This window comes from Linepithema humile, chromosome 1, assembly GCF_040581485.1.
Source record: "Linepithema humile isolate Giens D197 chromosome 1, Lhum_UNIL_v1.0, whole genome shotgun sequence".
In the NCBI taxonomy this organism is placed as follows: domain Eukaryota; kingdom Metazoa; phylum Arthropoda; class Insecta; order Hymenoptera; family Formicidae; genus Linepithema; species Linepithema humile.
In genome coordinates, this window is record NC_090128.1 from 27,021,914 (window position 1) to 27,049,027 (window position 27,114).

Genomic DNA, 27,114 nt, shown 5'->3' on the forward strand with positions numbered 1-27,114 from the left:
AGCCATTAAAAAAAGTAGCAGCTCGTGAAAGAGCTTATCAGAAGCTGCCTGCAGCAGAAATAAAAGTGACGAATGACTGATCGCAATGCGCGGTCTGTGAATGTCGGGCGCAGACCTTATCTCTCCTTTCGCCCCGGATGCCCGGCATTCGAATGCACCGTGCATAATCGCGATCGGGACTCCGCGCGCCATCGGCCGCAAACATCGTCTGCGGCGTAGGAACCAGTTTGGGTGCTTCCGCACATATTTGCCCACGTGTAGGTACATCGGTCGCGCGGTAAAGATACGCCCGGTACGCAGACAGGATCTTCCGCAGTGCCGTGCACGCCGCGCGCGCGGGTAGCATAAAATGAACGGTGCGGTGACTCCGCCGAGTGTAATCCGCGTGACGCAGGCGACTTATATACGCGGTAATAATCTTATTTGCCGAATAGCTTCCACACAATGGCCGCGCGTCTGCACCGTGGAGCCGGAATCTGCGGAATCAACGGAGACTGCGGATACCCAGGAGCGATACCCGGCAACAACAACCGACAACGACCTAACAACAGCACACGAGAGGCGGCGGCGCTTCTCTCGTGTGTACCGAAGAGGAAATGCGATAAGAGCGTGGATAGGGCCACGATACGCGGGTACGGTCGCTGTGATCATTAGGCAAATGGAAATGCTATTAAACTGAGGTTTGTTCGCTTACGTCAAAACCGCACTTGCGGGGGCGGCCGCGCGGCATGTCGTTCCCGCTACGACAATTCCGCCCGCCTGTAGCTCTTGCAGATTACGACGAAAAAGAGAAGTCGCTCGAGCGAAAAGCAGAAGATGGACGAGTCGCGGTATTCACGATGGTTTACAACAAATTATGTTGATTGTGCGATTGTGGATACCATTTGCTTTGCAATTTAATGGAGTATATATATATGTATATATATATTTAATGGAATATATATGTATGTTACTATATATTTCTTATAGTGAGAAATTGTAAAAATGGTCTTCGATTTTTTGATATCGCCATATCATACAGAAATCGATTTTTTTTGTACGACAATTTTCATATCATAGATACTTTCGTAACTAATATGTATACAATAATGAAAATTTTTGTTTGACAGACATTTGGAAAATATTGTCTCGGTACCCGCATTAACGCGATCGTTTAAAGGCGTGGAAAACACGTAAAAAATTAAAACTCGACAATGACAAAATGAGAAATAGTCGAAATAGCGGAAAATACGTATCTGGAAAATTCGCGACGCGCACTGACAAGCATGTTTTATGTACGTTTCACATTTTCGCGCACATAGCTCTTTCAATTAATGCATGTTTCGCATATTTTACGAGGATATATTTATTTATTTTTCGTTTAGCAAATTATTTTGCGTTACTCACAAATAGAAATTGGATTTATTAGTATGATCGAATTTAAAGATTATCAAGACCATAATTATTGTATTTAACAATTCCAACCGATTTTATTTTTGTTAAATTTTAGCTCGAATAGGATTAAATATCTTCATTTATAATTCCAATGAAGCGGAAATTATTCCTTAACAATATGATAAATAATGTGGCTTGAAAAGCAATTTTTAAGCGCTCGTTGAATATTCTCATATTCGAGGCAAACACGATGCGTATTCGCGTTTCCGATTTAAAAATACGATCATGTAATATTGTGTTACCACCGCCGCATTGTTTTTCCGTCGCGCGCGATCAATAATCTCATGCAATTTCACGTGTATAAGCGCATATTAATTATTTCGCCAAATGAATCGTCCTATTCACCGGAAATATCGGTGTTTCCCATCATCGCGATTATTTTTTCATTGATGTTGCTCGTACTGTTTTATATAGCAGATTTCCGCCGTCATAATATATTTAATTCCGATTCGCGAATACATAACAGAGTGCTTAACTATTCGTAAGCCGCTTACGAACTATTAGAACAGACGAACAGTTAGAGATCTCCTGCCGCTATCTGTTTTTGCTTACAGTCACGTCGGCGAGAACTAGCCGAACATTTGAGAATCATTACCCCGCGAAATCGATGCAAATTCATGAACCATATACTCTCCAACATTCATACACTCTCGAAGGACACAAGAAGTACTCGCAGTCCTTGTTCGAGGAACCTTATAAATTATACATGTCATCTCTGCGCCTTAACGAGCAAAAAAATTCAGTTTGCCCAGCCGATTGGCAAAATATCTCGGGAAAAGCTGAAAAAGACGCGAACCTCAAAAATCATCCTGGATTTCAGCGATCGCAAAGGGTTCACTCGGGCAATCAAAACGATAAATAAAAATAAATAGAATATTTTTGTACTCATGCGCGACGCTAATGCGCAGCAGCGGAGTTGTAGTATGTACACGTGTTGACGTGTCTGTGACACGTGCTGTAACAGACAAATACATTCTAAATTATAGTAGCGCTTAAAATCATATTATTATATTTTAAACTGTTGCGCACGTATTGAAATTTTTATTTATTCTTTAAATAAATAATTTAATTACATAATTACAAAAAAATCTAATTCTTACACAAATATTCGAGACTGTTATATACAGATAAATATGCATTAAATGTTAAAAATGTTTAAAAAATATTTGCGTCACTAAGCACTTAATATATATATAATCGCAAATGATAAATATTTAATGCATCACTGACCTTATATAACAAATGAATAACACATCGCTCATCTTAAAGTTGCCCCGCTGATACCCAATGTCTCCCAAACCTCCTCTTCCTCTCAGTTCTCCATTGTTGATTTCTTCTTCATTCGCCTAACACAAAAATATACGCAATTTTTTGAACGACATTCCCGACACAAGTTTATTATGATATCACGACGATCGCGTGACATTTTAAACGACATTTCCAATGCAAATATTATGGCGAAAAATTACAATAATTACGCGACAATTGTAAAGGAAAAATAATGGACGAATGCCAGCAAAGTTACTTAGCGTATACAACTCGCAGTAACGCGCAAAAAAATACCGCAGACTTATCGATTTGTTGCCGCTACAAAGAATAAAAAATAATATTATTCTCATCTCTTATTGTTTTGATTGCCATTTCAAATGAATAAATCTCGCGAAATATTTCCATTGGAAAATGGCTATTGCTCCGATACGCTTATGAATACATGTGGAAGCTGATTAGTTGCATAAATTAATTTGGATATTAATATAAATATGCTAATTAATAGTTATTTAGAGAATAATCTTTTAATACTTGTCACGATCGCAATTTGGATGCGATAACGCAACAACACGAAGCGACCGTTCGCCGCTTGTCTGCTTGATTGACGTAGTACGAAGGATGACAAGGTCCGAAGAACGCTCATTATGTAAGTACATACATTGCGCTTGTCGTCATTATTCCTAGAATAAATAGTATTGAAAATATTGCCACACGCAGGATATCTCGTGGAAACGATATATCGATCGAGATAATAATAAATAAATCTCTTTCGGCGTATTTTTATTATGCATTTCGCTCCAAAATCAGACTGCTTGATTTCTCTTCGTGTCACTTAAGAGAAACGTGATTCGAAATCAAACGACACTACATTTCACTGTAAAATCGATCGAAATATTATTAAATATCGCGATCAAGATATTATTAAATATCGCGAGATATCCTGCGCGCGGACTGATAATTCTTAACTACGGAGAATAATCGCATTTAGCATTTCCTTGCTTAATACGGACTGCACGTCCACATATATCGACATATTAAATTACGTCGGCGATGCTGGTCCAGGCGTCGCCAGTGCGACGACGCATCACGAAATCGCTAATGGAATACTCTAGTCCGGCATATTGTCGAATTTCGTCGTTCCGCCGGATAAAAGCCCGTTAATTCGTAACCCCCTTAACGGGCCACGCTAATGATTCCGTTTTGGCTTGGTGGTTCGACCTGTCATCCGGCCGTCACGCGCAGATGCAGCTTGCCTGGTTCGCCCTCCCCCCCCCTCCCCCCCCCCGAATTGCCACCCTCTTCTTCGGTTCTGTCTACCCACTCGTCGTTCTATACTTTATATGAGTATATATGCACGGTCATATGACTAATAGTCTGGTATCGATTTATCTCAAAACCGACTATAATTATATCTACAAAATTGGACTGGTTTTCACGCACGTTGCACCGACTCTCTATGTTGCTTTTCAGATACGTTAACAAGATTCTAATCCTAGTTGCAAAAATATTTCATGTAAAAAATGTGATAAAAATGGTGTTCAAACTTTTGCTAAACAAGCGTAAAATAATAAATTCAATAAATTAGAAATCAAAGGAAATATTAAAGAGGTCTCATTAAAGAGCTATATCCAGATCTTATTAGTACCTAATTAGTTATCAAAAAACAATTATTTATAATAGATCTATAATGGATTTAGAATAGATCTAGTTAGTATCAAAAAACAATTATTTATGATAAATTAGTTCGAACGTTTTGGTCTGACAAAACCATCGTCCACATCAACTTCCAGGTATATCTATAAACGTATCGAGATAATAGCTATATTTTACGAGATTTATTCATTCGAAATGGCAATCAAAACACTAAGATCTTAGTACCAAAAAACAATTATTAATAATAAATTAGTTTAAACATTTCGGTTATTTAAGGCTGTCACTTCTCGTATTGTTAAATCGGAAAAATTTTGGAAAGAGAGATAACAGCCTTAAATATGTATAAAGTGCTAAATGTGTATAAATGTAACATTTAATTTACTATTCTATTTAACTATTTACTATTCTATATATATATTGTCGTATCCCCGCAGAGGAAAAAGGTTCGATGAGTAATTTATCTGCCACGCACTGACTAAGTCTTCGCAATCGTTTTATTCACTACCCTTCGTATACATGTGTTCCTTACGCTGTCCGGAGAGGAAGAGAGCCCGGATCTGCCGATACGCGTGTATATCTCGCACGTTATCACCCCAGCGCCATCCTACCTGCTCTCCTGTCCTAATCGCGCTATCATGCTTACGCGCCTAATTCAAAAGGACGTGTAACTATGTAACACTCTTCCCTCTCTTGAGAGAAAAAAAAATCTATATATATATGTGTATTAATGACTCTGTTTTTCAAATGAAATCGGTTCCCCATAACGTGTTGGAACTTTCTTTTCTCGCACTGATCTCCGTGGTGTATTATCCACCTTTGTTTTCACTGGGGTTTCTTTTACAATTCTCGCATTCTTGTCTACATTTACATTCCTCGAAATGATACCAGGTGTTTGACTTACATTTGGGGGTTCGTAGTCAAACATCTCATCGTTCGCGTTATACGTGTCTCTAATTGGGCACTCGCCTATTCTTTGGATTTGATCAATGTGTCTCTTCCAACATTTACCATTATCTAAGCGAATAATATAATGTACATGACCAAGTCTTCGTTGTACACAACCAAAAACCCATTTTTGTTTCCCGTAATAATTCCGACATTCTACTCGTTCGCCGATATGCACTTCGCGAATCTTATCGTACGGCTTAGTCTCGCTATCCTTGCTTATATCAATTTGCGTTGGCAACAATAAATCTAATCGTGTACGCAATTTACGCTTTAACATTTTCTCTGCTGGTGATTCACCCAACGACACATGAGGCAGATTTCTGTAATGTAATAGAATTTGGTACAAAGCTATCTGTAAATCTTCCGTACTTACTAAAAAACTATTGAATTTTTTTTCTTAACATCTGTTTGAAGGTTTGGACAAATCTCTCCGCTTGCCCATTTGTCGCTGGGTGAAATGGCGCCGTAGTTTTATGTATCACACCATTACATTTGAGAAAGTTTTTGAATTCACTCGATACAAAATGTCGACCGTTGTCTGACACTACCACCTCAGGTATGCCAAACGTTGAAAAAATTTGTCTACAGCATTTAATCGTTGTACTACTTGTAATATTCTTCGTAATGAGTACCTCTGGCCACTTTGAAAAAGCGTCCACCAACACAAAAAAGTAATGTCCCATAAAGGGGCCTGCGTAATCAATATGTACTCTTTGGAACGCTCTGTCTGCTGGCTTCCACGTAAGTGTTTGTGTTTTTGGCGGATTGTTTCGAATTAAATTACAATTTTCGCAGTTCCTAGCTAAATTTTCTAAATCGTTGTCGATACCCGGCCACCAACAATATCTCCTAGCCATTTCCTTCATTTTAATAATGCCGAAATGCTCCTCATGCAACTCTTGCAAAACTTTCTTTCGTAATTTCCGCGGCACTAGGACTCTACCGTCCCGTAAAATCGCGCCACGTTGACAACTAAATTCAGCAAACGGAACATTGAATCTTTCCCTCGGCTTTATCTCTTTGCCTGATTGTAACGCACGCGCTAAATTTTGTAATTCTGTATCTTTTTCGGTTTCCGCGGCTAACTCTGTAAATGTGACTGGAAGGGATTCTATTAATTTAATTTCGTATTCATCTACTACATCGTATTCGAAATCGTCCTCTGACTGAATTGGTAATCGCGACAATCCATCTGCATTACTATGTAATTTCGTATTTTTATACTTGATATCGTAATTGAAAGCTTGTAAGAAAATTTTGTAATGTTGCATGCGCATCGCGCTATGTACCGGCAACGTCTTGTTTGCTGCTAATATTTGTGTAAGTGGACGGTGGTCTGTATAGAGTGTAAAACGATTTCCGTATAGAAACTGATAAAACTTTTTTATCGCAAAAATAATCGCATACGCCTCCTTATCAATCTGTGCATACTTCTGCTGTGTTCGGGACAAGGATTGCGAAGCATACTGGATTACTCGCTCTGATCCATCTGGATACTTTTGCGAAAGGACCGCTCCTACGCCGTACATGCTTGCATCACAAGCCACGATCGTTGGATGTTTTGGATTGTAATGAGCCAAAACTTTATTACTCGTAAACTCTCTTTTCGCCGCTAAGAAAGCCGCTTCGCACTCCCGTGTCCATTTGAAAATCACAGCTTTTCCGCTTTCTTTTTGTAACAACGTATGTAATGGCGTAAGTATTTTACTTAAATTTTGAATGAACCGTCCGTAATAATTAAATTAATCCTAAAAACGCACGTAATTCAGAAATGTTTTTCGGGCGTGGCATTTTTTCAATGGCCTCCATTTTTCTTTTCTCTTTATGAATACCGTTTTTATCAATGTAATAGCCGCAATAATGTATACCTTCTTTCAAAAATTCGCTTTTCTCCTTATTAATTTGTATATTAGATTTCGCTAAACGTGTTAGTACTTCCCTAAGTCGTTCCAGATGCACTTGGTCGTTCGGACCTGTAATTTTGATATCGTCTAAGAAAACAGAAACGCCTGGGATACCTTTCAGTACAGTTTCTATTTCTCTCTGCCAGATTGCTGGCGCCGACGCGATCCCGTATAATAGACGTGTACATTTGTATAATCCCCGGTGTGTATTGAGGGTTAATAACTCTCTATCCGCGGGATGAATTTCCATTTGTAAATAGGCCTGCTTAAGATCTATCTTTGAAAACTTTTGACCTCCTGATAAGGTACTAAAAAGTTCGTCCACTGTAGGTAATGGATATTCGTCTACTAGTAATTGTTTGTTTACTGTTACGCTAAAATCTCCGCAGAGCCTTACCGAATTATCTTTCTTTAAAACGGGCACGACCGGCGTCGCCCATTCTGCCGCGCTCGTTTCTTGTAAGATTCCTTCTTTTACGAGTCTGTCTATCTCCCGATCTACTAACGGTATTATTTTGAATGGTACTTTCCTTGCTTTTAGAAAAACTGGTTTCGCGTTCTCTTTTAGAATAAGCCGCGCTTGTATTTGCTTGATTTTTGTACTTGAAGGATCCAAATCATTTTCGTAATCGCGTAAAATTTTATGTAATTCAATTTCTGTATTTGAGTTTAACGTAAAAACTGTACTGGTCAATTGTACGCCTAACTGACGAATCCACTCCCGCCCCATGAGTGGTTCTCTATCCATGACTGTAATGTACATATTTAATGACTTAGTAATCCCTTTGTAACGTACTTGTACTTTTACGTAACCGATAACCGTAATTGTTGTTTTGCAAAATGTAAATAATTTTAAATCTGTATTCTCTATTTGTGCATCTGGAAACCAACGCTTAAGAAAATATTTACTAACAATTGTAACAGCCGCTCCGCTGTCTATTTCGAAACGCACATCTTTCCCGTTAATCTCGACGGAAACAAAATACCTATCTCTATGCTTGATATGTTCCGTATTCATCCATAAAATGTCGCTTAACTGATGCGCCGTTGCTTTATTCCTTCTCATGCATACCTTTGCTAAATGACCTTTAATGCCGCAGTTTGAACATACGATTTCTCTATTCAATGTACATTTTGAAGCTAAATGCTTACCTCCGCATCTATAACATGTAACGTTATTTGTACCGTCTGTATTGTTATGGTTTGGAACGTCCTGTATGGCACGCTTTGTTTTCTGGTATGCCGCTGGTCTATTTACTGCCGGCTTCTTATGCTGTGACCGTTTGTCCTTCTTCCCTCTTGCCGCTTCTTTCTGGCCCACGTAGTCCACGGATGATACCCCCGCTGCCTGAATTTGGTTTACGTCTTTCTCTGTCAATTCCATTGAAAGAGCAATTTCGACCGCCTTATCGAAGGTCAAATCCTTTGTTTCCAATAGCCTCGCTTGGGTACGTCGGCTTGTAAGCCCGAAAACGAATTGATTCCGTAGCGCCGTTTTTAAATAGTTTCCAAAATTACAGTTTATGCTCATCTTATGTAAAGCCGCCACGTACTGGTGTATGCTCTCCCCGTCGGACTGCTTCCTCTGGTGGAAACGATAATTTTCCGCTATTTCAAGCGGTGCAGGGGCGTAGAAATCCTCCAAATGTAATGCAACTGTATTGTACGTCTGCGTGTACGGGTCGAGAGGTGCTAACTTGTCGCACAGTATATCAAAAGATTTACTTCCGATGAAATGTAGTAGGTACGCCACTTTCTGCGGTTCAGGAATTTTGAACACTGTAACGGCACCCTCGAAACGTTTTAGCCAACGCTTCCAATTTGTAACGGCAGGATCGAAAGCTTCTATTGCGAAACTTCCATGTACGATTGCCTCAGCCATGGCAGAATCCGGAGTTCTTCTTTGCAAAAATTTGTACTTTTCTCTTAAACTTTTGTGCGGTATCCCATCCTCGTCGCCAAACTGTCGTATCCCCGCAGAGGAAAAAGGTTCGATGAGTAATTTATCTGCCACGCACTGACTAAGTCTTCGCAATCGTTTTATTCACTACCCTTCGTATACATGTGTTCCTTACGCTGTCCGGAGAGGAAGAGAGCCCGGATCTGCCGATACGCGTGTATATCTCGCACGTTATCACCCCAGCGCCATCCTACCTGCTCTCCTGTCCTAATCGCGCTATCATGCTTACGCGCCTAATTCAAAAGGACGTGTAACTATGTAACATATATATATATATATATATATATATATATATATATATCTTTAAATTTTAATTATTTATTTATTCGAATATATATTGTACAATAGATTTAAAAAAACCTAACTTATTAATAAATAGAGAAAAATATATATATATATATATATATATATATCGTTAAGGATAGTTTAATGATATAAAAATTCGAACTAATTTATTAGAAATGAGTTTCATGGCACTAAAATCTAACTACGCTCAGAGTTCTTTAATATTTGATTTTGAAATCGGACGACCTTTCTCTATTTATTAATAAGTTAGGTTTTTTTAAATCTATTGTACAATATATATTCGAATAAATAAATAATTAAAATTTAAAGATCACAAATCCTTACCTAATATTTCTTTTAATCGAAAAAAACCATCTAAATTAGATGTTTGTAATAGTTCTCGATACATCATCGAAATACACATAATACTATGTGATTTGTAGCGCAGAAATATTTGCCAGTTAGCATGCATAACGGATGCAATATTGGCTCGAAATTAATGTTTCTCGCGAAACCGCACTAAATTATAGCCATTGAGACGCCAGGAAGAGACTAAGTCCATTGTAAATTAATTTTAGGAATTACGCGGTCACGAATCAGCTTCGGCGCGAAACAATGCCGATAAACGCTCCAATTACGGGTCACAAGGACCGAAACTATCTTACAGTTTCGTCAATGTACCTGTTATGTGATTTCGAAGCGTTTTGGCGTTGAGCCAGCGCCGATATTTTCGAATGCGTCGCGTCGCGCGTCGGAGTTCGGTGACCATTGTCCAGTCTAACGGGTTACAGCGGAGAGATAAGGTCGGCGGGATCTCTGGAAATTCAGGAAATAATGGTATCGAGCATCGTCGTCCTCGTCGTCGTTGTCGTCGTGGTCGTCGGTGGAATTGCTTTCTCGGGAGAGTTAACGATAGGCCGCGGTTCACGACATTCTTGCGAGTCCACCACGCCGAATATCGATTCGCCGTGGCGCGAGATGCTATTAATTCGTTCGTTGCGACTACGTAGCAATAGCAAGCGGCGAATGCCAAGGCGCAAGAATGCGGGGGATTACTCGGAGGACGCGAATAATGCGCTTATTGTTCTGAACTTTTGCTACTTCTCGTGCATTATGTTATTCGCGGAAGCGCCGGGCAGCGCGAATTATCGCGCTTGCACAAATCCGGTCGGTTGTGCGCGCTAATTAAAAGGTATCGGTGATATAGCGGAATTGAATTCCCCATTTATTTTTATCCGAGTTCAAACCCGAGTCGTTTAACACGGCGGTGTTTCTATTACTCTCGGATGCCACTGGAAGCACTTTGGTTATTGCGCCGTTCACAATATTTGAAGAGGCGATCGGTCTTCCGCCCGCTGCCCTCTCCCGGAAGAAAACTCATTATCTTAGGCAATAATGCCGACGATTCCCGAGACACGGCGGTTGGCCCTTTCCCGAAGGAGCAATATCGCCTGAGGGAACGTCTTATTTCGGGGGGCTGAGTCGCTCCGCCAGCATGAGCCGTATCGGCTGTCTCCCGCATTAAAAATATCAATCCATCAAGCGTTCTTTCGCGACAAAACGCGAGAAACCGCCGTCTGAAGCGAGAGAGATGGCACCCGGTTACGTCGCGAAAGGAAGAGAGGATGGCTCCGGCTAAGCCGCTGCCGCTGCCACCTCCCGGAAGCATATCGGAGGCCACCCTCAATTTCTGACTTTTTCCCGAGGCAACTTCGCCTGAGGATAATCCAATTTGCCGCTCTTCCTTCCGAGCGAGGAGCTGCGCTCGTCGCTAACAGCCGACGTGAGTCGACTGGCGGATGAAACGACAATATTGTTTTTTTCTCCTTGGCACCCGCGCTGAATGAGACATCGATATGCCCGAAACTCCCGAGCGTCCGTCTCGATTGCAACTAATCGAATGACAGCGGCAAACAGAGGATACGCCGGGGAGATGCGAGAAAGTTACGCGCAAGAGTGGTCGATGAAAGCGAACGGAGCGCTCATCGAATGGAAGGAAAATCGTCCGATCCTTCCGGTCGAGTTGCGGAGTTCTCTTCCTGAAACGAGTTCTTACGAAAGACCGGAGCGCACGGAGTGTATCAATGTTTTCATGCTGCGCGAGTTTGCGCCGAGAAAAATTTCAATCAGTGAAAGTTCGAGAGTAAACGCATTATCAGACATTTACGTTAACATTACTTTTTCCTGCTTTTCCGTACGGACACCGTTCGAAATGTCCGCTATCCTCCATTAACTTTCTGCAGAGAAATTGAAACTGCTTTCATAAGTTTACGTCCAGTTTTGTTCTCGAGCATATTACAAACTTTGGAATTCTCATTTCAAGAAAGTTATAATAAAAGTTTTCCCTTTCATAAACAAGATAATTTTGTGTCACAAATGAGTGAAATCGTGTCATCCATTTGTTATTAAGGCGTCCGAGTGTTGCAGGAAGATAAAACACGGCACATATTTCGAAAGTCCTATAAAATATAATAGTAAGAAGAGCTCCCGTACGGATGAGAAAATCCTCGATCTATCCACTTAGATCGGAATTCATCGGCTTAGCGATAATCGTCGTAAGACACGAAGCCGCGTGTCGAAGTCGCAATACAAGAATCGCCGGGAATTGCGACGAGGGAAATAGAAGCCGAAAGGGAGGTGAGAGATGGAAAGTATATAAAAGAGGAGTCTCGGAGCTCTAGTGTCCGCCTCGGACAGAAAATGTAGTAGCCATTGCGCAGTCCATAAACTCCTCTCTTGCCTTGGAATGGCGCTCTTTTCTTCCCCAAGCGTTAAGGTACACTCTATAGCAAGCATCAATAGGAATGCCATTTGGGACCGCTCTAAGAAACTGCTAATAGAGCCTCGAAGTCTCGGAATAAGGAGGCGAAGGACAGAGAAAAGGGGACGGAAGGAAAAATGAACGGGAAAGCGCCGGTCGAAGACACCGGTGACGAATAGACCGAATCCCAAATCTTATCTTTGGCTGGGACAAATTTAGACCGTTACGATGCGAGGCAGTTATTCAATCGATTTCCACTTCATCACTTACGCTTTAGGCCTTTTCTTTGTACTTGAGAGGGTATCGGCCCTAATCTAACGATAGACTATTTCTTTTTAGATACACTCATCAGAATTTTGACATCACTTTTTTCTTATTTTGTTTCAAAATTTTTTTCATAGATAATTATTTTATAACATTTGTGGAAACAACTATTATTTTATATACTTAAACAAATATTTAAAAAATACTTTTAAAATCAAAAATGTTAATATTATTTGAGAAAAAAGGACAAACATTGCAGGCACTTGATAAATCATTTATCAGAAAACCCGCTTGTGATCAGAATTTATAAATATTTATTAACAGCAAGATTTATTCGATTTAATTGAAAGAATGCGTGTGTTCTAGAATAAAAAACAAAATCGGAGGAAAAAGAATCGCAAGGAAAGGAAAAGAATCGGTCAAGCAGTTTTGCGCCCAATCCTTAAGTCGATCGTAAGAACTCGTTTCTTTTCCGCACTTCCGTCCTCGTCGTACTCTCACAAAAGACCGCATTACACGTTTACCGCTGAAGTCCTCTCGTCCGCGTCCTTTCATCGTTCGTCCATTAATGGTAGCCGATCGACCCCTCCGGCGTACGCCGACGACCGCCTCGCTGCTTTATTTCTTTTCACTGTGAACAACACACGTAAGAGGCCGAGGCTCATTTCGAGGGTGGTAGCACGTGCCGAAAGAAAGTGGTCCTCATTCATTGACCACCCACGAATGTGGTCGACTACTTCCCTCTCTTGAATTTTTTTCTTAAGTTATGGCTTACATCAATATTATCCCACGAGTTGTCCTAACATATACCGAAATAATCTAATCATACATCGAGTACAAATATCGATAACAAAAATATATTTCAACAATTATTTTTCTAACGCATAACAGAAGATTATTAATATCGATTATAGATTTTAACAAATCTTTAATCACGTTGCAAACAATACAAAACGTGCAAAATTAAGTATTTAAAATTTCGCACTCTCACATAAATAGATTGTCACTGAAAAGAATTTTCTAATTATTCCAGAAAGTAATTATTTTTACAACAGTTGTTTGAACGCATGCAAACTTGCGTGTGTTGCCTTTCGGGGGTAGTTTCTCGCGTAAAGGGTAAACGCAGTCTGGCGCCATCTCTGCGGAGAAGTCGCAAACTACTCACCCTTAAATACCAACCCTTGCAAACTGAAAAGCGGGTTGTTTAAAATGGATAATTAACGTAAAACTGGCTGCGGTTTCCTTAGCATCTGCTGTTATCTAACGAGCTCATCGTTTCTTGTTACCTACGAGATTGATTTAACCATTCGTAACAAGTCTCCGATTGTCTTTATGTTTAATAATTATTAAAAGTTAACTAAAAAAAATATTACACGCACTATAATATACAATATATGCATACTACATTACTCATATCGCCAAAGACAACTGCGCGAGAATCCGACAATCGATAATATCGCGATGCTGCACAAAATTCGCGAGTTTCGAGTTCAAAAGCATTCCTCTCCGATTTCGCTGTCTAAATAATATTATTTATACACCATAGTGTGTCTGCATAACTCCGACCCTCTTTCTTTGTGAAAAAAAAAGGGATCACTGAAGCATGCAAGAGATCTCGATCTCCCGCGAAGACTTTGTGAATAATAAAATCGCTTCTTTCGCAGACACGTTCCGTAAATATACTGCTTTCGACAACAGCACGCACACACCCGCAGCGTGCAGGTGCATTAACTACCATGACGACTCGCGCGTGAAGTGCTCGACGACGCGAGAGGCTCTTTTGAGATATACGTCTCCTCGCACAATCTACCCGTACTTTTCGCGCTAACTCCCGCGGTGAAATCCCCTCGGATCTCAAGTGGAAGCCGTAGCCGAGTTCTACTGCTATCTGCCTATTTGCCTCACCCTTCCCTCCCGTGGCGAAAGTTAGGCCAGATTACCTTTTTAAGGCACATCGACGCGTACATAATTTAATCCTCCGCCGACCCGCGAACCAGATGATAAACATCAAGTGGCTGACTAACTGCAAGTCAGAAGATCACCCCCTCAGCGGAAGAGGGGGGGGGGAATAAGGAAAGCATTTAAATCTGCGAACGCACACGACCGCGCGCCAAGTGTGTGCGCGAGCTATACACGTGGCGGGTGCGCTGCGAGGTCGACACGAACTTGGCTCTGTTTCGGATCTCCTAAATACCAATTAGAGATGGAAACTTCCCCTTTCATGTTGATTCCCGCTTCTCGAAGTTATCCCAAAGTTCGCATTGTTCTTCACTCTTTGGGAGAGTGCCGCGAAGGCGTCGCTTCCCCCCGCCCATCCTCTCGCAACTTCGCCATCCCCCCTCCCCCCCAGCCACACGCCCCATTGCCACGTACCTAACCCGCCACCTATCCGGCCGTCAAGGCTGGCATTAGGGTATGCAATAATTGTAAAGCGACTTGCCAACTACTTTCGGAATATGGTTCCAACCGCCTATTAAACTCTGCCACAGGTTCGCGAGTCGCACAGTACACAGTCGCATTCTATTAAATACTGAATTATTTGAACAGCGAGCTTATAAGAATAAGAATTTACCGTATAAATTATTACATGGAATATAACACGATATACGACATGAAAATAATAATTACAACAATATTTCAATTAATTAATACAATTTATACCAAGTGTTTTGTTCTTGCTCTTATTACGCTAATAAAATAATTGCCTCTATATACATATTAATGTGTATAAATTTACGTAGAAAACATGTAAGAAAATAATTGCTAGCATAGTAATGTGTCTGAATATATGCATACATATTGCATAAACGTAAGCAATGCACATATATACAGTGAGTTACGAAGGCTATTTTCTCCTCAACATTTAAATATTTCCTTTTTGCTTCGAATCGAATAAAGCTTATCAGATTCAAATAGCTTATTTCGCGTCGATCACGCGAAATTACCAGACGCACGTTGTCACGGCAAATTGCTACGTACGCCTCGACGCGAATTCACGTTATCGAGCGCGATCGAGGGCGAGCCGGTGGAATTCGGTGGGAAACGAAGGGGAACGGAAGCGAATAGCACGCGGTGCGTTAAAACGCTGAGGCAAGGTAATCCGCGCCGGCGATTTCCAAAGCGCAGAACCAGCGGAGGCGTTAAATTCGATGAAGCCGCCGTGCTCCCTACTCTGCGCTCGGCCGCGCGAATTGAATTAAATCGTTTAACGGCCTTATGTTCTGCTGGGGGAGGACCCTCCGGCCGGCATTCGGGGAGGACCACAGACCCAGGGAGATAAATGTAATGAACGTTGTAGCTTGGACCGACGCTTAACCAGAGCTCCATTAGTAGTGCTATCCGTCTCGGGAGTCTTCTCTTTTTCTCCCGCTCCCATCTAGCCCGCCATCGTCTCCCCGCTCCTCCCTGCGTGTCCCTCTTTTTTCTTTCGAGAATTTCAATTATACGGACGAACGGGGAACGAGAGACACGCGTGTCGCCGGCGAGTGGACTGCCAAGCTCAGGAAGCGACAACGACGACGACGACGACGACGACGTGCCGTGCCTGTCACCAGGCAAATGATTTCAATTCCGTTCCATTAAGCCGACACGGGTCGTGGATCCTTCCCGTCCTCCGTCGTCGTCTCTCTTCCTTTCGCTTCGTCCTTATTCTAGCCCTCGGGCTCCTTCGCGAAACTGAACCTTCTTCGAACCGGTCCCTTCGGCGAGCACCGCAGAATATTTAAACTCCCGACGCGAGCGGCCACGGCGTGCGTTTCTCGCAAAGCGATAGAAGGTTTCGAGTATCGTATGTGTGTGTGTGTGTGTGTGTGTGTGTGTGTGTGTGTGTGTGTAGAAATTGGTAGCCAAGTACCCTCGCTGTGTCTCTGCAACGAGATATCGAGTGCCATTTATCACGGTGAAAGATAGACTGCCCGTGAAAAACGATGTCTTCTTGATCGAAGAACGAAAACTAAATTTATCCGCAAAGAAGTCCTGCGCGCGCCTCTTCATAGTAATTTCATCGCATCAACCGTACAGACGTTATCTCATTGATGGATAATTTCGACGCGGACGCAATTTGAAATACGAGAACGCTTCTTCTTCGTTTTGGCAAACAAGCGCCGGTAAACTGCAACCCAAACTCCCTGCAGAGTTCATTTTGTCTACCGAATTCACTTTCCGCAGGTTGCACGAGAACCATGAAGATTAGAGGGAGTCGGGAGAGACAGAGAGGAGGAAGCGTATAAGCTCCTTCGAGCGAACGGACGCGAGTGACTCCTCCGACTACTTTCACCCTCTGCGAGAAGGAAATCGCCCCCGGTGGGACCCCTGGATATTAAACTGTTCAACATGGCCCGAATCGTTCGTTTCGATGCGTTTCCCTCCAACTTGCCGAAGATATTAAATTCGGTTCCGAAATGTTACCGCTGGGTACACTCGTCTGCAGGCTAGACACCGTTTTTTTAAAGGGTTCACCTTGACATTGAGTCCTTCATATTTGACGTTTAGTCGTTGTACCGAGTCATTGCGTTTCTACTATTACACACCAAACGTAAATAAATCAATATTTATCGTTAGTTTTTTTCTTCTCAACGCAATACAGCAAGTAAATATGTTTGTAATTTTATAGTAATAAAAAAAGCAAGAAATCATACAGCAGCCTCTTGAGTTATATTTCTTCTTAAAACATTGTTTTGCGGATCGCTGCTATATTTAGCAAACTTCAGCTATGTCGCATACGCAACTCCCCGTGCACATGTCGCTCCGAAACTTCCCGTTGTTCGTCGCGAAGAAGCTTCCCTAATCAAACAGAGTCGTCTCTAAGTTTATTTAAACGTCTCCAGTGACAGTCGGCGGATCGTGTTTCCGCCGAAAGACGAGCTTCCTCGTTTTGTTCTCCGACGCACCAAGGACACTTACCGTCCTCATCCGTGGAGACGGTAAGGTGGCCTCTAACCCTCTGACCTCGACGCGCTGCACTTGTGCAAGCCCGAGCCGTGGGATTGACGCCACGTGGCGGCCTCGTCACGCCGCGCAGCCCCCGTTAAATTTACGCGGACGCATTTTCCCTCTTCTCCATCTTATTCTGTCTCGGCGCCCCGCGGGGCGAGCCGCCACATTGAGCGGCTCCTTCTCTTTCCTCGCATTGCGTCGAACGTATTCCGGAGGGGGTGGCTCGAGCTGGAAAGCCCTCGCCCCTGGAAAAGCGGCATATTTCATCCAACCACGGTGCTTTTCTTTAATGGACGCCCTTAATAATATATCAATCACGTTTATGTTGCGCCGTGGGAGATCGACCGATACGCGTGCTCGCGCGCCTGTGAGAGCGAAAACATATACATTCGCCATATTATTGAATTCTCTCGCGGTGAGTCCGCAAACTCTGCGCACTCGTGTTAATAATATTTCGGCGGTGGCGTACGGAAGCGGTGGTATAAATGAGTCCATAAAGCTGCGCGCTCAAATTATTGAGCGCTTCGATTTAACTAATTTACGTGTTGCAGAATAATATACCAACCACTTTTGCGGTTTTTCTCGGGCAAAAAGTAGCGTACGAAAAAATCATATAATAAGATAATTAATTTTCCATGAGCCTGAATCACCATCTATCTTCATCGGACAATATTTTAACATCTCATTCTTTTCCGAATGATATTAAATATTTTAAACGCAATGATATTAAATGCAAGATTGATTATTATGAATAGTAGTGCAGTTAAATCTGCAGAAAGTGAACATAAATTAACGGGGATGTTGCTGAACGTGCCGATAGAAAGACATAGAGAAGGTGGATCTAGAAGATATCCCGAGGAAAGTCGCGGTAACGTCTACCACGAGAGTAGTTTCGAGTAACCGAGTTAATCTTGTCGCTCATACTACGACAGCGATGCGCCGTACGACGCAGCGCCGTACGCGGCAATCAAACAAGTAATTCCGAACAACCGTAATATCCCCGGCTAAGCGCGAGATGCTTGTAAACGTGCGCCAGCACTAATACCGGTAATTCGGTTTACAAGCGCCAGAGGTACACCCTGGCTATCTCACGTTGGCTTTGTACACAGAAATTCACGTTGATGTAAACGCGAGCAAAGCATCCGATGTGAGCCGATAGAATGGCCTCATATATTGCTGAAAGAAATCCACGACGGCGAAAACGACCGACTATTTCGCCTTCGACGTTCCATAAAATACGTGTTTCTCGCACATTCGCACAATCAACTTAACAGATGCAAATGATTGAAAGTGTGTGGTAAAAAAAATAATATCATAAATGTAACATTTCGCGCGCTACATTGCCGAGGCGTTATCGATATCGCGAATTTCGAAACTATGATTTTGATTAGTATGTTTTGCGGGCCGTAATGGCCAGAATTATATTTGCATGACATCGTCACTGATCGTGACGGTGATTCGTCATTGAATATCGAGATGAGAAAAAGTTAACGACGTCCAACAGTCGCGGTTGCACCAAAAACCGGCCGTAGCTATGACGGTGGGATGCTTTTTCGAGCGTAGTTTTGGAAAGCGATTAATCGAGCTTGCGCCTAGCAACATAGTTGCTGTCCAGGCTGGTGCCAAAACGTAACGAGCTTCCGTGGCAAAAAACCTCTTGAAACGGCGGATCGCGTTGAATGTCTCCCATCGCGTCATTCATCATCGCGGTCAACGGCACCGCCATTAGGCCATGTCCGTCCATGATCGTCCGCTCGTCCGACAACATGAATAGACGAAGCACGGGACGTTTCGTTGAAGAAAAACGAAAAGACCTCACCCCGCTAAAAAGCTTTTTTTTTATTTCAGACAGCATAGTTAATGTGCGACGTCACGGCGAAGACTTCGTTTACGGAAGGAAGGAACTAAAGCAGACATCATCGTGTGGAAAATGCGGGTCACGTAAAACACTATCAATTTACTTATAACAACATGGGATTAACATTCTCCAGTTTATAGTTTATATCGGGTCAACAACCGTAACTCCCTAAGAAAACACTCGCTCAATTGGGAGTGCATGCGTGTTGTTTCACTTGTGCCTCTGAAAATATAAGCAGCTATTGTGAAAAGAAACACAGGCGATGTCCATCAATGTCGTGTGAAAGTCGCTAAAATATTTAAGAGTCAAGATCAAGTGTGACTCCCGTGTGATAAGCCGAACTCGAACTCGGGGATGCGAAGGGCCGCGAGATTAATTTCCAGTATCGTCGCCGAGACGCGCGTGTGAGCGCGAGGGTCGACCGAGACCCGGAGGCGATAGATACGAGCGCCGTCGACTTGTCACTACGTCCCTGCTACACTTCCTATGGATTACGAGTGTTTTCTTAAGGCAGTGTCCCTCTCAGGGCGACAATTTGTATTCGAGATAAACCGTTATTGATGCCATCGATATTTCTCAGTCCTATAAAATAGATGCTGTCTCCCCTCTCCCGCCCCCGAAAAGCTACATCCGCTCGCTGAAAACCCCTGGAAGGGGCCGGTCGGGAAGAGGTCCAGAGGGGGGAGGAAAGAAAAAGGAGCCTCCTTTCACGACTCTACATGTCGTCGCGGACATACGAATAGGGGAGGTGACCTCACGTTATCCCGCGCCGCGGGTCGTGAGCGAATGACGATTTATGCCGAAAACTTTAAAGACGAAATATCATTTGCGCGTCCCCGCGTCTGCGACCGGCTGTTTCAGCGTCGGACTAAGTTTTCTTCACATCACCCTTGGGATCGTCGGGCCACGAATAATACAGAGGTTCGCATTTGTAACCAGGCAACAGCGTAGTGAAACGTGGCGAGGAGGCGAGTCGCCGCCGAGCGAATTCGGGAAGTCAAGTGGATGATATGAGACCCGGCAAGCGTAAGTTCCGTAGAATCGCGAAGTTCAGCCGCGTGGTTAAATAAATGCAACGCGAGAATATTTCATCGCGAAGAAACGTCGAATCCGCCTGAGTTACTTCGTTTCTACGCGTTCGAGACTTTTCACGTTGCCTCGTAAAAAAGACACTGGAAATGTTACAATTATTTCACAAGCGTTGTTCAACTATTTCTTTCGTCATCGTATGTTTAATTCTTTAGAAAATAAACACTATGTCTTTTGTTAAAATAATAGCCAATGCAAAAAGGAGAAATGGAACAACGATGTGATACAAGCAGACATCGCTATGTATTTCTCTCCGACGGCACGAAATATTAGCTCGAACGTGCGCTAATGTCTTCGCATCCGCTAATAACTTTCGTTTTTAGTGTGCTGTGTCGTCGTCGTTTTCTCGCCGGCGTGTCGTAAAAGTGATAGCGAAAACAGCGCGTGGCTAAGCCGTAAATACCTCGTCGCGGCGAACATCCTCGTCAGTCGTAATAAAGCGGCATCAGACGACGCACGACGCGTTTCGCAATGTACGGCTACCCCGGGGTTTCCCATAGGAAAACAATATGTGGTATTTCGGCGTGTCGGCGCGGTTTGTCCCAGAGGGTGAAGGATCCCGAACACGTCGCGACCCTGTTATTGCAAGTCCGTCGCGGTACCGCCTTATTGGTCGCTATCGGGGTTTCCGCCGGCTCATTGGGGTGGAAGGACCTTAAGCGGGATCCGCGCGACTTTACGTCACGCCTCCCTCACGGCCAGGATATTAGATTACAGTGATTTTCAATTATGAGTAATGGCACGCGCACCCATAGAAAAACACGGCGCGAGAATATGCGTGTTTTATCGCTTCACTGAAAATTGTTTTTAAAAACAGACGTGCATGTAGGGTTCCCTAAAATATTTCACAGAGACTCCGTAACTGTGTACTCTTGCTCTGGCGTGAGAATCAACTAAATTATTCGGAGTTAGCGGCGTTGCTAGATAGAATGTTACTCAAATGTAAAATGAGTTTTTGTTTGCAAATGAGATGAGAGAAAATACGCGGAATTTGCGCGAACGCGACTATTTCATTATGTACAATTATTAATAACTCGTTTATTAGATTATAATTAATAACGATTAACTTGATAAAATAATTGGGTCAATGTTTGCGCGAGTTGTTAACTCGAATGCAGTTGAAATATCGAAAGAGTACGTAGTGGATAAAACTGCCCACGTATCAAACGCGGTAAGACACATTTTGTGACAAAATATTCCGGCAAAGGGAAACTCCGCCGTTTGCAGAACCCTCGGAGTTTATCGGGTATTCGTAGGGTGGCAGCACTCTGCAATGTTCTTTGGGGTTGCTGCAGCGGTTTTGTCGGAGTCGGAGATATAAATTCCGTATATGAAATATTCTACTTGTACAATTATTTTTTCTTTTAAAATATTTTTTATTTTATTGTATATTTTAAAATTGTTAATAGAATATATTCGTTATTAGCTGTTAATTAATTATTAAAATTGATATAATAAATTCAATTTTCTGCAATATTGCTATACATAAATTCTAGTAAGTAAGTTTAATAACTTATCTTTTTTATTTCCAATAACTGTAATATAATAATTACGATAATTAATATGTAGTACATTTTTTCAAGATTTATAATTCAGAAAAAAATAATACTGATTTCAATCAATAATAATTGCTGCATCCCACTGTCTTCTCTTCTAATTTGATTAAAATTGAAAACATCGTGTTGAAAGCGATTTATCATTGTCGGTTATGTAAATTTATTGACAAGTCATATAATGAACTTTTCATTTCCTGAGAGTATTAAAAGTACAGGAAAAAAAAATCTCTCATAAAATTTGCAGCCGTGTACATCGTCTGGTAAAACCATCCCGCGTAATATTAATACGTCGTTCGCCGGCGCGGCAATCGATCATTCTTTTAATTTCTTAAGCTCATATCTCGTCTGTAGCCGAATATTGACGAATAAGTATATGTTCCGCGTCGCCGCGACGTTTCCGCACGTTTCTTCTCGATCGATCATTTACACGATTGCACGGCTAACAATATAGAAAACGACGGAGAATAGGAGTGTTCCGCAAAAATGAAAAATTGAAGACGTCGCATCGGAAGGCTTCCATTCAAGCGACATCTGAGCTGCGCCGTTTCCAGGAACGGACAATAGCACCCCATGAGGCATCTTTTGAGTGCCGCAAACATTCAATTTGTTCAGTATCGTCTTCCCTTCGAATTTTAACGCCGAAGTGGAAATTTCATTGAAAGATGAAACGTAATCCTAATGTCGTTCCATCAGTCGTAACGCGATCCGATATATAACTGCGTCCCGGAAACAACTTTCTTACCGCGCGCACCGCACAGCCTTTCACCCGTCCCATTAAAATCGCAATGATGGAATGCAAAATGTGTTGATTAGCGCAAACGAGAATTAAAATCGATATGGTGTCGCTTTAGCGGCGCGCAAACGACAGCAGAAAATACGTTAGTTATCGCACTAAATGTCATTAACTGTTATAACCGGGAAACGCGCGAAGGGAAATAATTAATTTACTCTGCGAGCGAATCGATAAACGAGACGACGCCATTCCGGCTGCAAATGCATAATAAAAGTATCACTTATTGCGCCGACCTAAGAGAAAATATTTCACGAGCACGGCCGGCCGGGAAAGCTTTAGCCGGAAACGTTCCGGCCGCTGATTAAAATTCCAAACTATTTTAGCGGTCTGACATTTTTCTCTATTATCATTATTTTCCTCGCCACGCTTACCGTTTTGCAATTTTTCCCCGAAAACAATAGAGCATATGTGCAGCTGTGGCACGTGTTCAACACAAAATTTCCATAACAGTCGTGCAAAGATCTATAGTTGCGCGTATCCGATTTGACCAAAAAAAAATTCAAATAATCGTAAATATTAATGATTATAATTATAACCTGAATCCGTGAATTTCTCAGTCTCTTCATAGAGCGCATTTTTTCCGACGTCACACTCGCGTCTTCGCCCGGCCTCTTCTTCGATCTCTTTCACTCCGTCTCTCTGTCAAATTCGCGGTCGGTCGGTCGGCCCGAGGTAAGTGCAATTATGCTAATCAAATCAGAGAGTGGGCAAGACGCCCGAGACATGGGAAGGTGATGAGAGGTTACATCGCAGAGGGCCCGGAGTGCCGGTATTAGTTGTGGGTAACCTCAAGGTTCCGCGTCAGAGAGGAGGTGGAAGATGGTAGTGATGGTCGCGGTGCTGGCGGCGGTCGTGAAGGCGGCGGAGGCAAGGAACGAGTAGAGACGGTCAGGCTGCTGGTGCCCGTGCTAGGGGGACTGGCACTAGGGAAGAGCCGGCAACGCCCTCACAAATATCATAATCTAATTTCGAGCGCGGATCCGCCATTATTCACTGCCCAAATTATACTCCTGATTAAACCGCCCATCGTGTTTACGACGTCTCCTTTTTTTCCTCATTTTTTTTTCATTCTTTTTTCTTTCGGACGCGTAAATAGACGGGCACGCATTCGTCGATGTCAAATTGCCCGGACATTACGTGGCGTTATCGAAGAAGATTACAGAGCGCGATGACTGATTTCGGAAGACACACCTGGTTCTTGATGAATGCGCGACAAGGACAGTGCTCCGTTTGACCCCGAAACGGTGCCGCAATTTGGGACCGACGCAAAACGGTCGCATTTTCACGTCACGGAACGTGTTATCATTCGATCGCTGTCGTGTAATTTCCAAATCGACGTGTTCCCCTCACGCTGCCAACTTGAAATAAAAATTTCACAACATCGAATTTTACTGTTACGAAAATTGCGCTCGACGCGACGGCGATGCTTGGCAACTTGGCGTCACCATCGTCACTCACGCCTCATAATTAATTTCTCCTACTGCGAGTCGTCGCGTTCGGCGCGAGATATGTAAATTATTTTCCATAATTAATACGCACCGGGTTTACCGTGGCGCGACGCGACGCCAAGCCGCGTGCACGCGCGACACATGAACTAAAAGTTTCATGGAATCGGCAAAGCCAGCTACACGTAGCTGCCGGGAGTTTCTGGGTTATTGGTTTCTCGGTTGTTAATTCGCCATGTCGGCACGCCCAACAGTTGGAAGTGACCATGCGGCGCCCGGGCGTACGTGGGTCGTTGGCGCAATCAAAGGATCGAGAGCGGAAATGAGAGGGTGGCAGCGGGCGAGACCGCGGGAAAAAGGGAGACGGAAAAGCAGGAGACGAGAGTAAGGAAGAAAGTGCCGTGTTTCGAGTGGCAATATAATACAGCCGCGAAACAATGGAGCACCGTGTAAGCCCGGCCACGGGAGCAATAAAACCACGACCGCGTTGGCGTATAAGCCAAGAGAGCCGTAGGAACTTCCGTAGCGGCGGATGAGGGATAGAAAATTAAATATTAATTTCGCCAGAGCGACCGAGAAAAGCTCGCAGCTTGCAAGCTCCCGGCTGCCTAACCTGCCGAAAGGTAGGAGACGCACATTCGAAGGGGTCAAACTCTTCCGGCACCGCCGGAGATCCTCACCAGATTAGCTTCGTCTGAATTCGAAATTCAATTAACCTCGGCACCCGCATTAAATAATTCAGCGACAAAAAAAGCCAACACTGTATTATCTTTTATACACGTATCGCGCGTATCGCCGCCGTGCGCTATCAAACGCGGTTGCATTGGAAATACGAAAATGGTGCCGCCTTGTTCCATGCTTATGAGTATTTAATCAGCCGTAACGGAAATTCTCAAGCTTACCTCCGACTAGAGGGATGATGATACATTCGCGAAAAATTTATTTTGCACTCAAGAGCGCTGTAACAGGAAATCCCGTGAATTCCCGAAGGAAGCTGTCGCGCCTCGAAGCTACTCCGATGCAATCGGAAATAATTTCCGCAAAAACCGGTAACTCGGTAAACGACAGGTACCTCGTTATCTTTCAGCGCCGAGTCGGCGGCTGTTTTAGCGACTTCAATAAATCATTGAAATCAACGCAAGCCGCTTTGCCCTGATTCACGCAATTTCACTCGCCCGCTATACTCCATCGCCGACGGATTATTATCGCGGTCGTATTTAGCTGGGCGCGGATTAAAATCGCGACTGGGTATTACGGCATAAATTTGCTATACACGACAAACCGAAAAAAAAACCCACACAGGAGAAAAAAGGAAAACGAGCAGCCATAGCAGGCCGCCAAATGTTTCCTGTTCGGAGCACGCGACGCCCGCCAATGAGAGCGTCGGCAAAGGGTCGGGAATGGTGATGTCGACGACGGAAATGCAAAAGTTCGATTTATGCGCTAGCACGTTCGTGCGTACGTACACATGTACGCCGCGCGTGCACGCCCGAGCGTAGATAGCTCGCAGATCCCGCGCATCGGGGGATGAAGCGCGAACAATGATGCATGATCGCTCCGTATGCGAGACCCTCTGTCCCTCTTCTATCCATTTTTTTCAGCCCCCGCCATGACTACCGGACTATCAATGTTTCATAGATCGCGCGATACCGTCGCGGTGCGCGCGAAACGAAAAAAGTACGTCCGAACTCCAAGCCCCGATAGCGCGCGCGATCTGGGCGCCAGGCAGGACGGATCCCGTAAAATCTACGCCACGGCGATGCGCATCGCGCACGTCTCTCATCGTCGACGAGACGCGCGCCCCGCGCACACCCGTCTAATATCCGCTTATGCGAGAATCTGAAATTTATGTAAACGATCCTTCATCTAGTCGCTGATAGATCTGAGAATATATGCGCGTTGCGTGTGTCGCTGCCGCGTCAAAATGGAAACTCACGCGACGTAGCTCGCAGTCACCGAGACCGATGTGCCGTGCGAGAGCTGCGCGCGATTAAAAATTATTTCCGCCTGCCACTTTGTTCTCGCGCAATCTAATTATTACCACAGTCTACTTTATATTGCGCAAAAGTAATTAAGCCTTATTATTTTCGACCTGTTGAGAAAATTATATTTAAAATGAGTGAATTATAAAAACGACAAAATATGAAACAGCTACGATATGGAGAGCAATATAGTACGATAAGTGAAACGCGCAGAAATTTAACAAACAAGTGTTTAATTGCTCCACTGTCCAATGTCTAAAATTGCTTTCATCGAAGATAAGAGATTTATGAGATATTCGGCGCGAGACACTCGACGAGGTATATCTTGATACTTTTCTGTTTGTAGCGCCAACATTTGTCTTGCCGCCCCGAAGGTACACGAAGGCGAATCCGCACAGTACCGTACCGCAGCGTCGTAGCCCGCGGGTGCAGTATATTCATGCCAGGTTAGCCGGGCCACCCTCGCAGAAAGAAAGATATCCGGTCGGGATTGAAAATAAATTTCACTGAGGGCCTAACCCGTACAAATAGCCTCGTGCTGGTTTTAATGGACGCGGCGCCGTGCCACGGCTAGCGACGTTTTATCACCGCGGCTTCGAGAGCACCTACGGTCGTTCGATTACGACTGTCGATATTGTTCCGGCTCTTGTCGCCGCGGGAGAAACATTGCTGCTTCCCGGAGCAATCGGCCGACTTCTTGGTGCTTTAACCGGAAATCGTACCGCGCCGGTATTTATCGGAGAGACGTTTAATTCTCGGCCTTAATGCAGTATTACGCTCGGCTTCACGTGTCGAACAAGCCCACGAGACGCTGATATATTATTCCAGCCAGCTTTTCGTCCTTTTTGCGCGTTATTACGGGTGACCAGCCACATTTTACGTCACTCGTGCGCCGCGCAGTCAACACGAAAGATCTCCGTCCGCAAATTGTGGTTTTTTTTCAATTTCATCATTAAGCACGCGACGCAAGAGTTACGT

The 27,114-nt window shown here is 43.4% G+C and overlaps 1 protein-coding gene across 1 annotated transcript in view; it reads right to left on the minus strand.

The window, feature by feature from the left end:
• Nucleotides 1-837: 837 nt before the first annotated feature.
• Nucleotides 838-27,114, minus strand: part of LOC105668537 (uncharacterized) — a 111,955-nt gene continuing 85,678 nt past the window's right edge. Inside the window, exons 4-5 of the mRNA XM_012360972.2 lie at nt 2,665-2,780; nt 838-2,389 (exon numbers count right to left, since the gene is read on the minus strand). Coding sequence (XP_012216395.1) covers nt 2,332-2,389; nt 2,665-2,780 — 174 coding nt within the window. The 3' untranslated portion in view covers nt 838-2,331. The remainder of the gene's footprint in view (nt 2,390-2,664; nt 2,781-27,114) is intronic.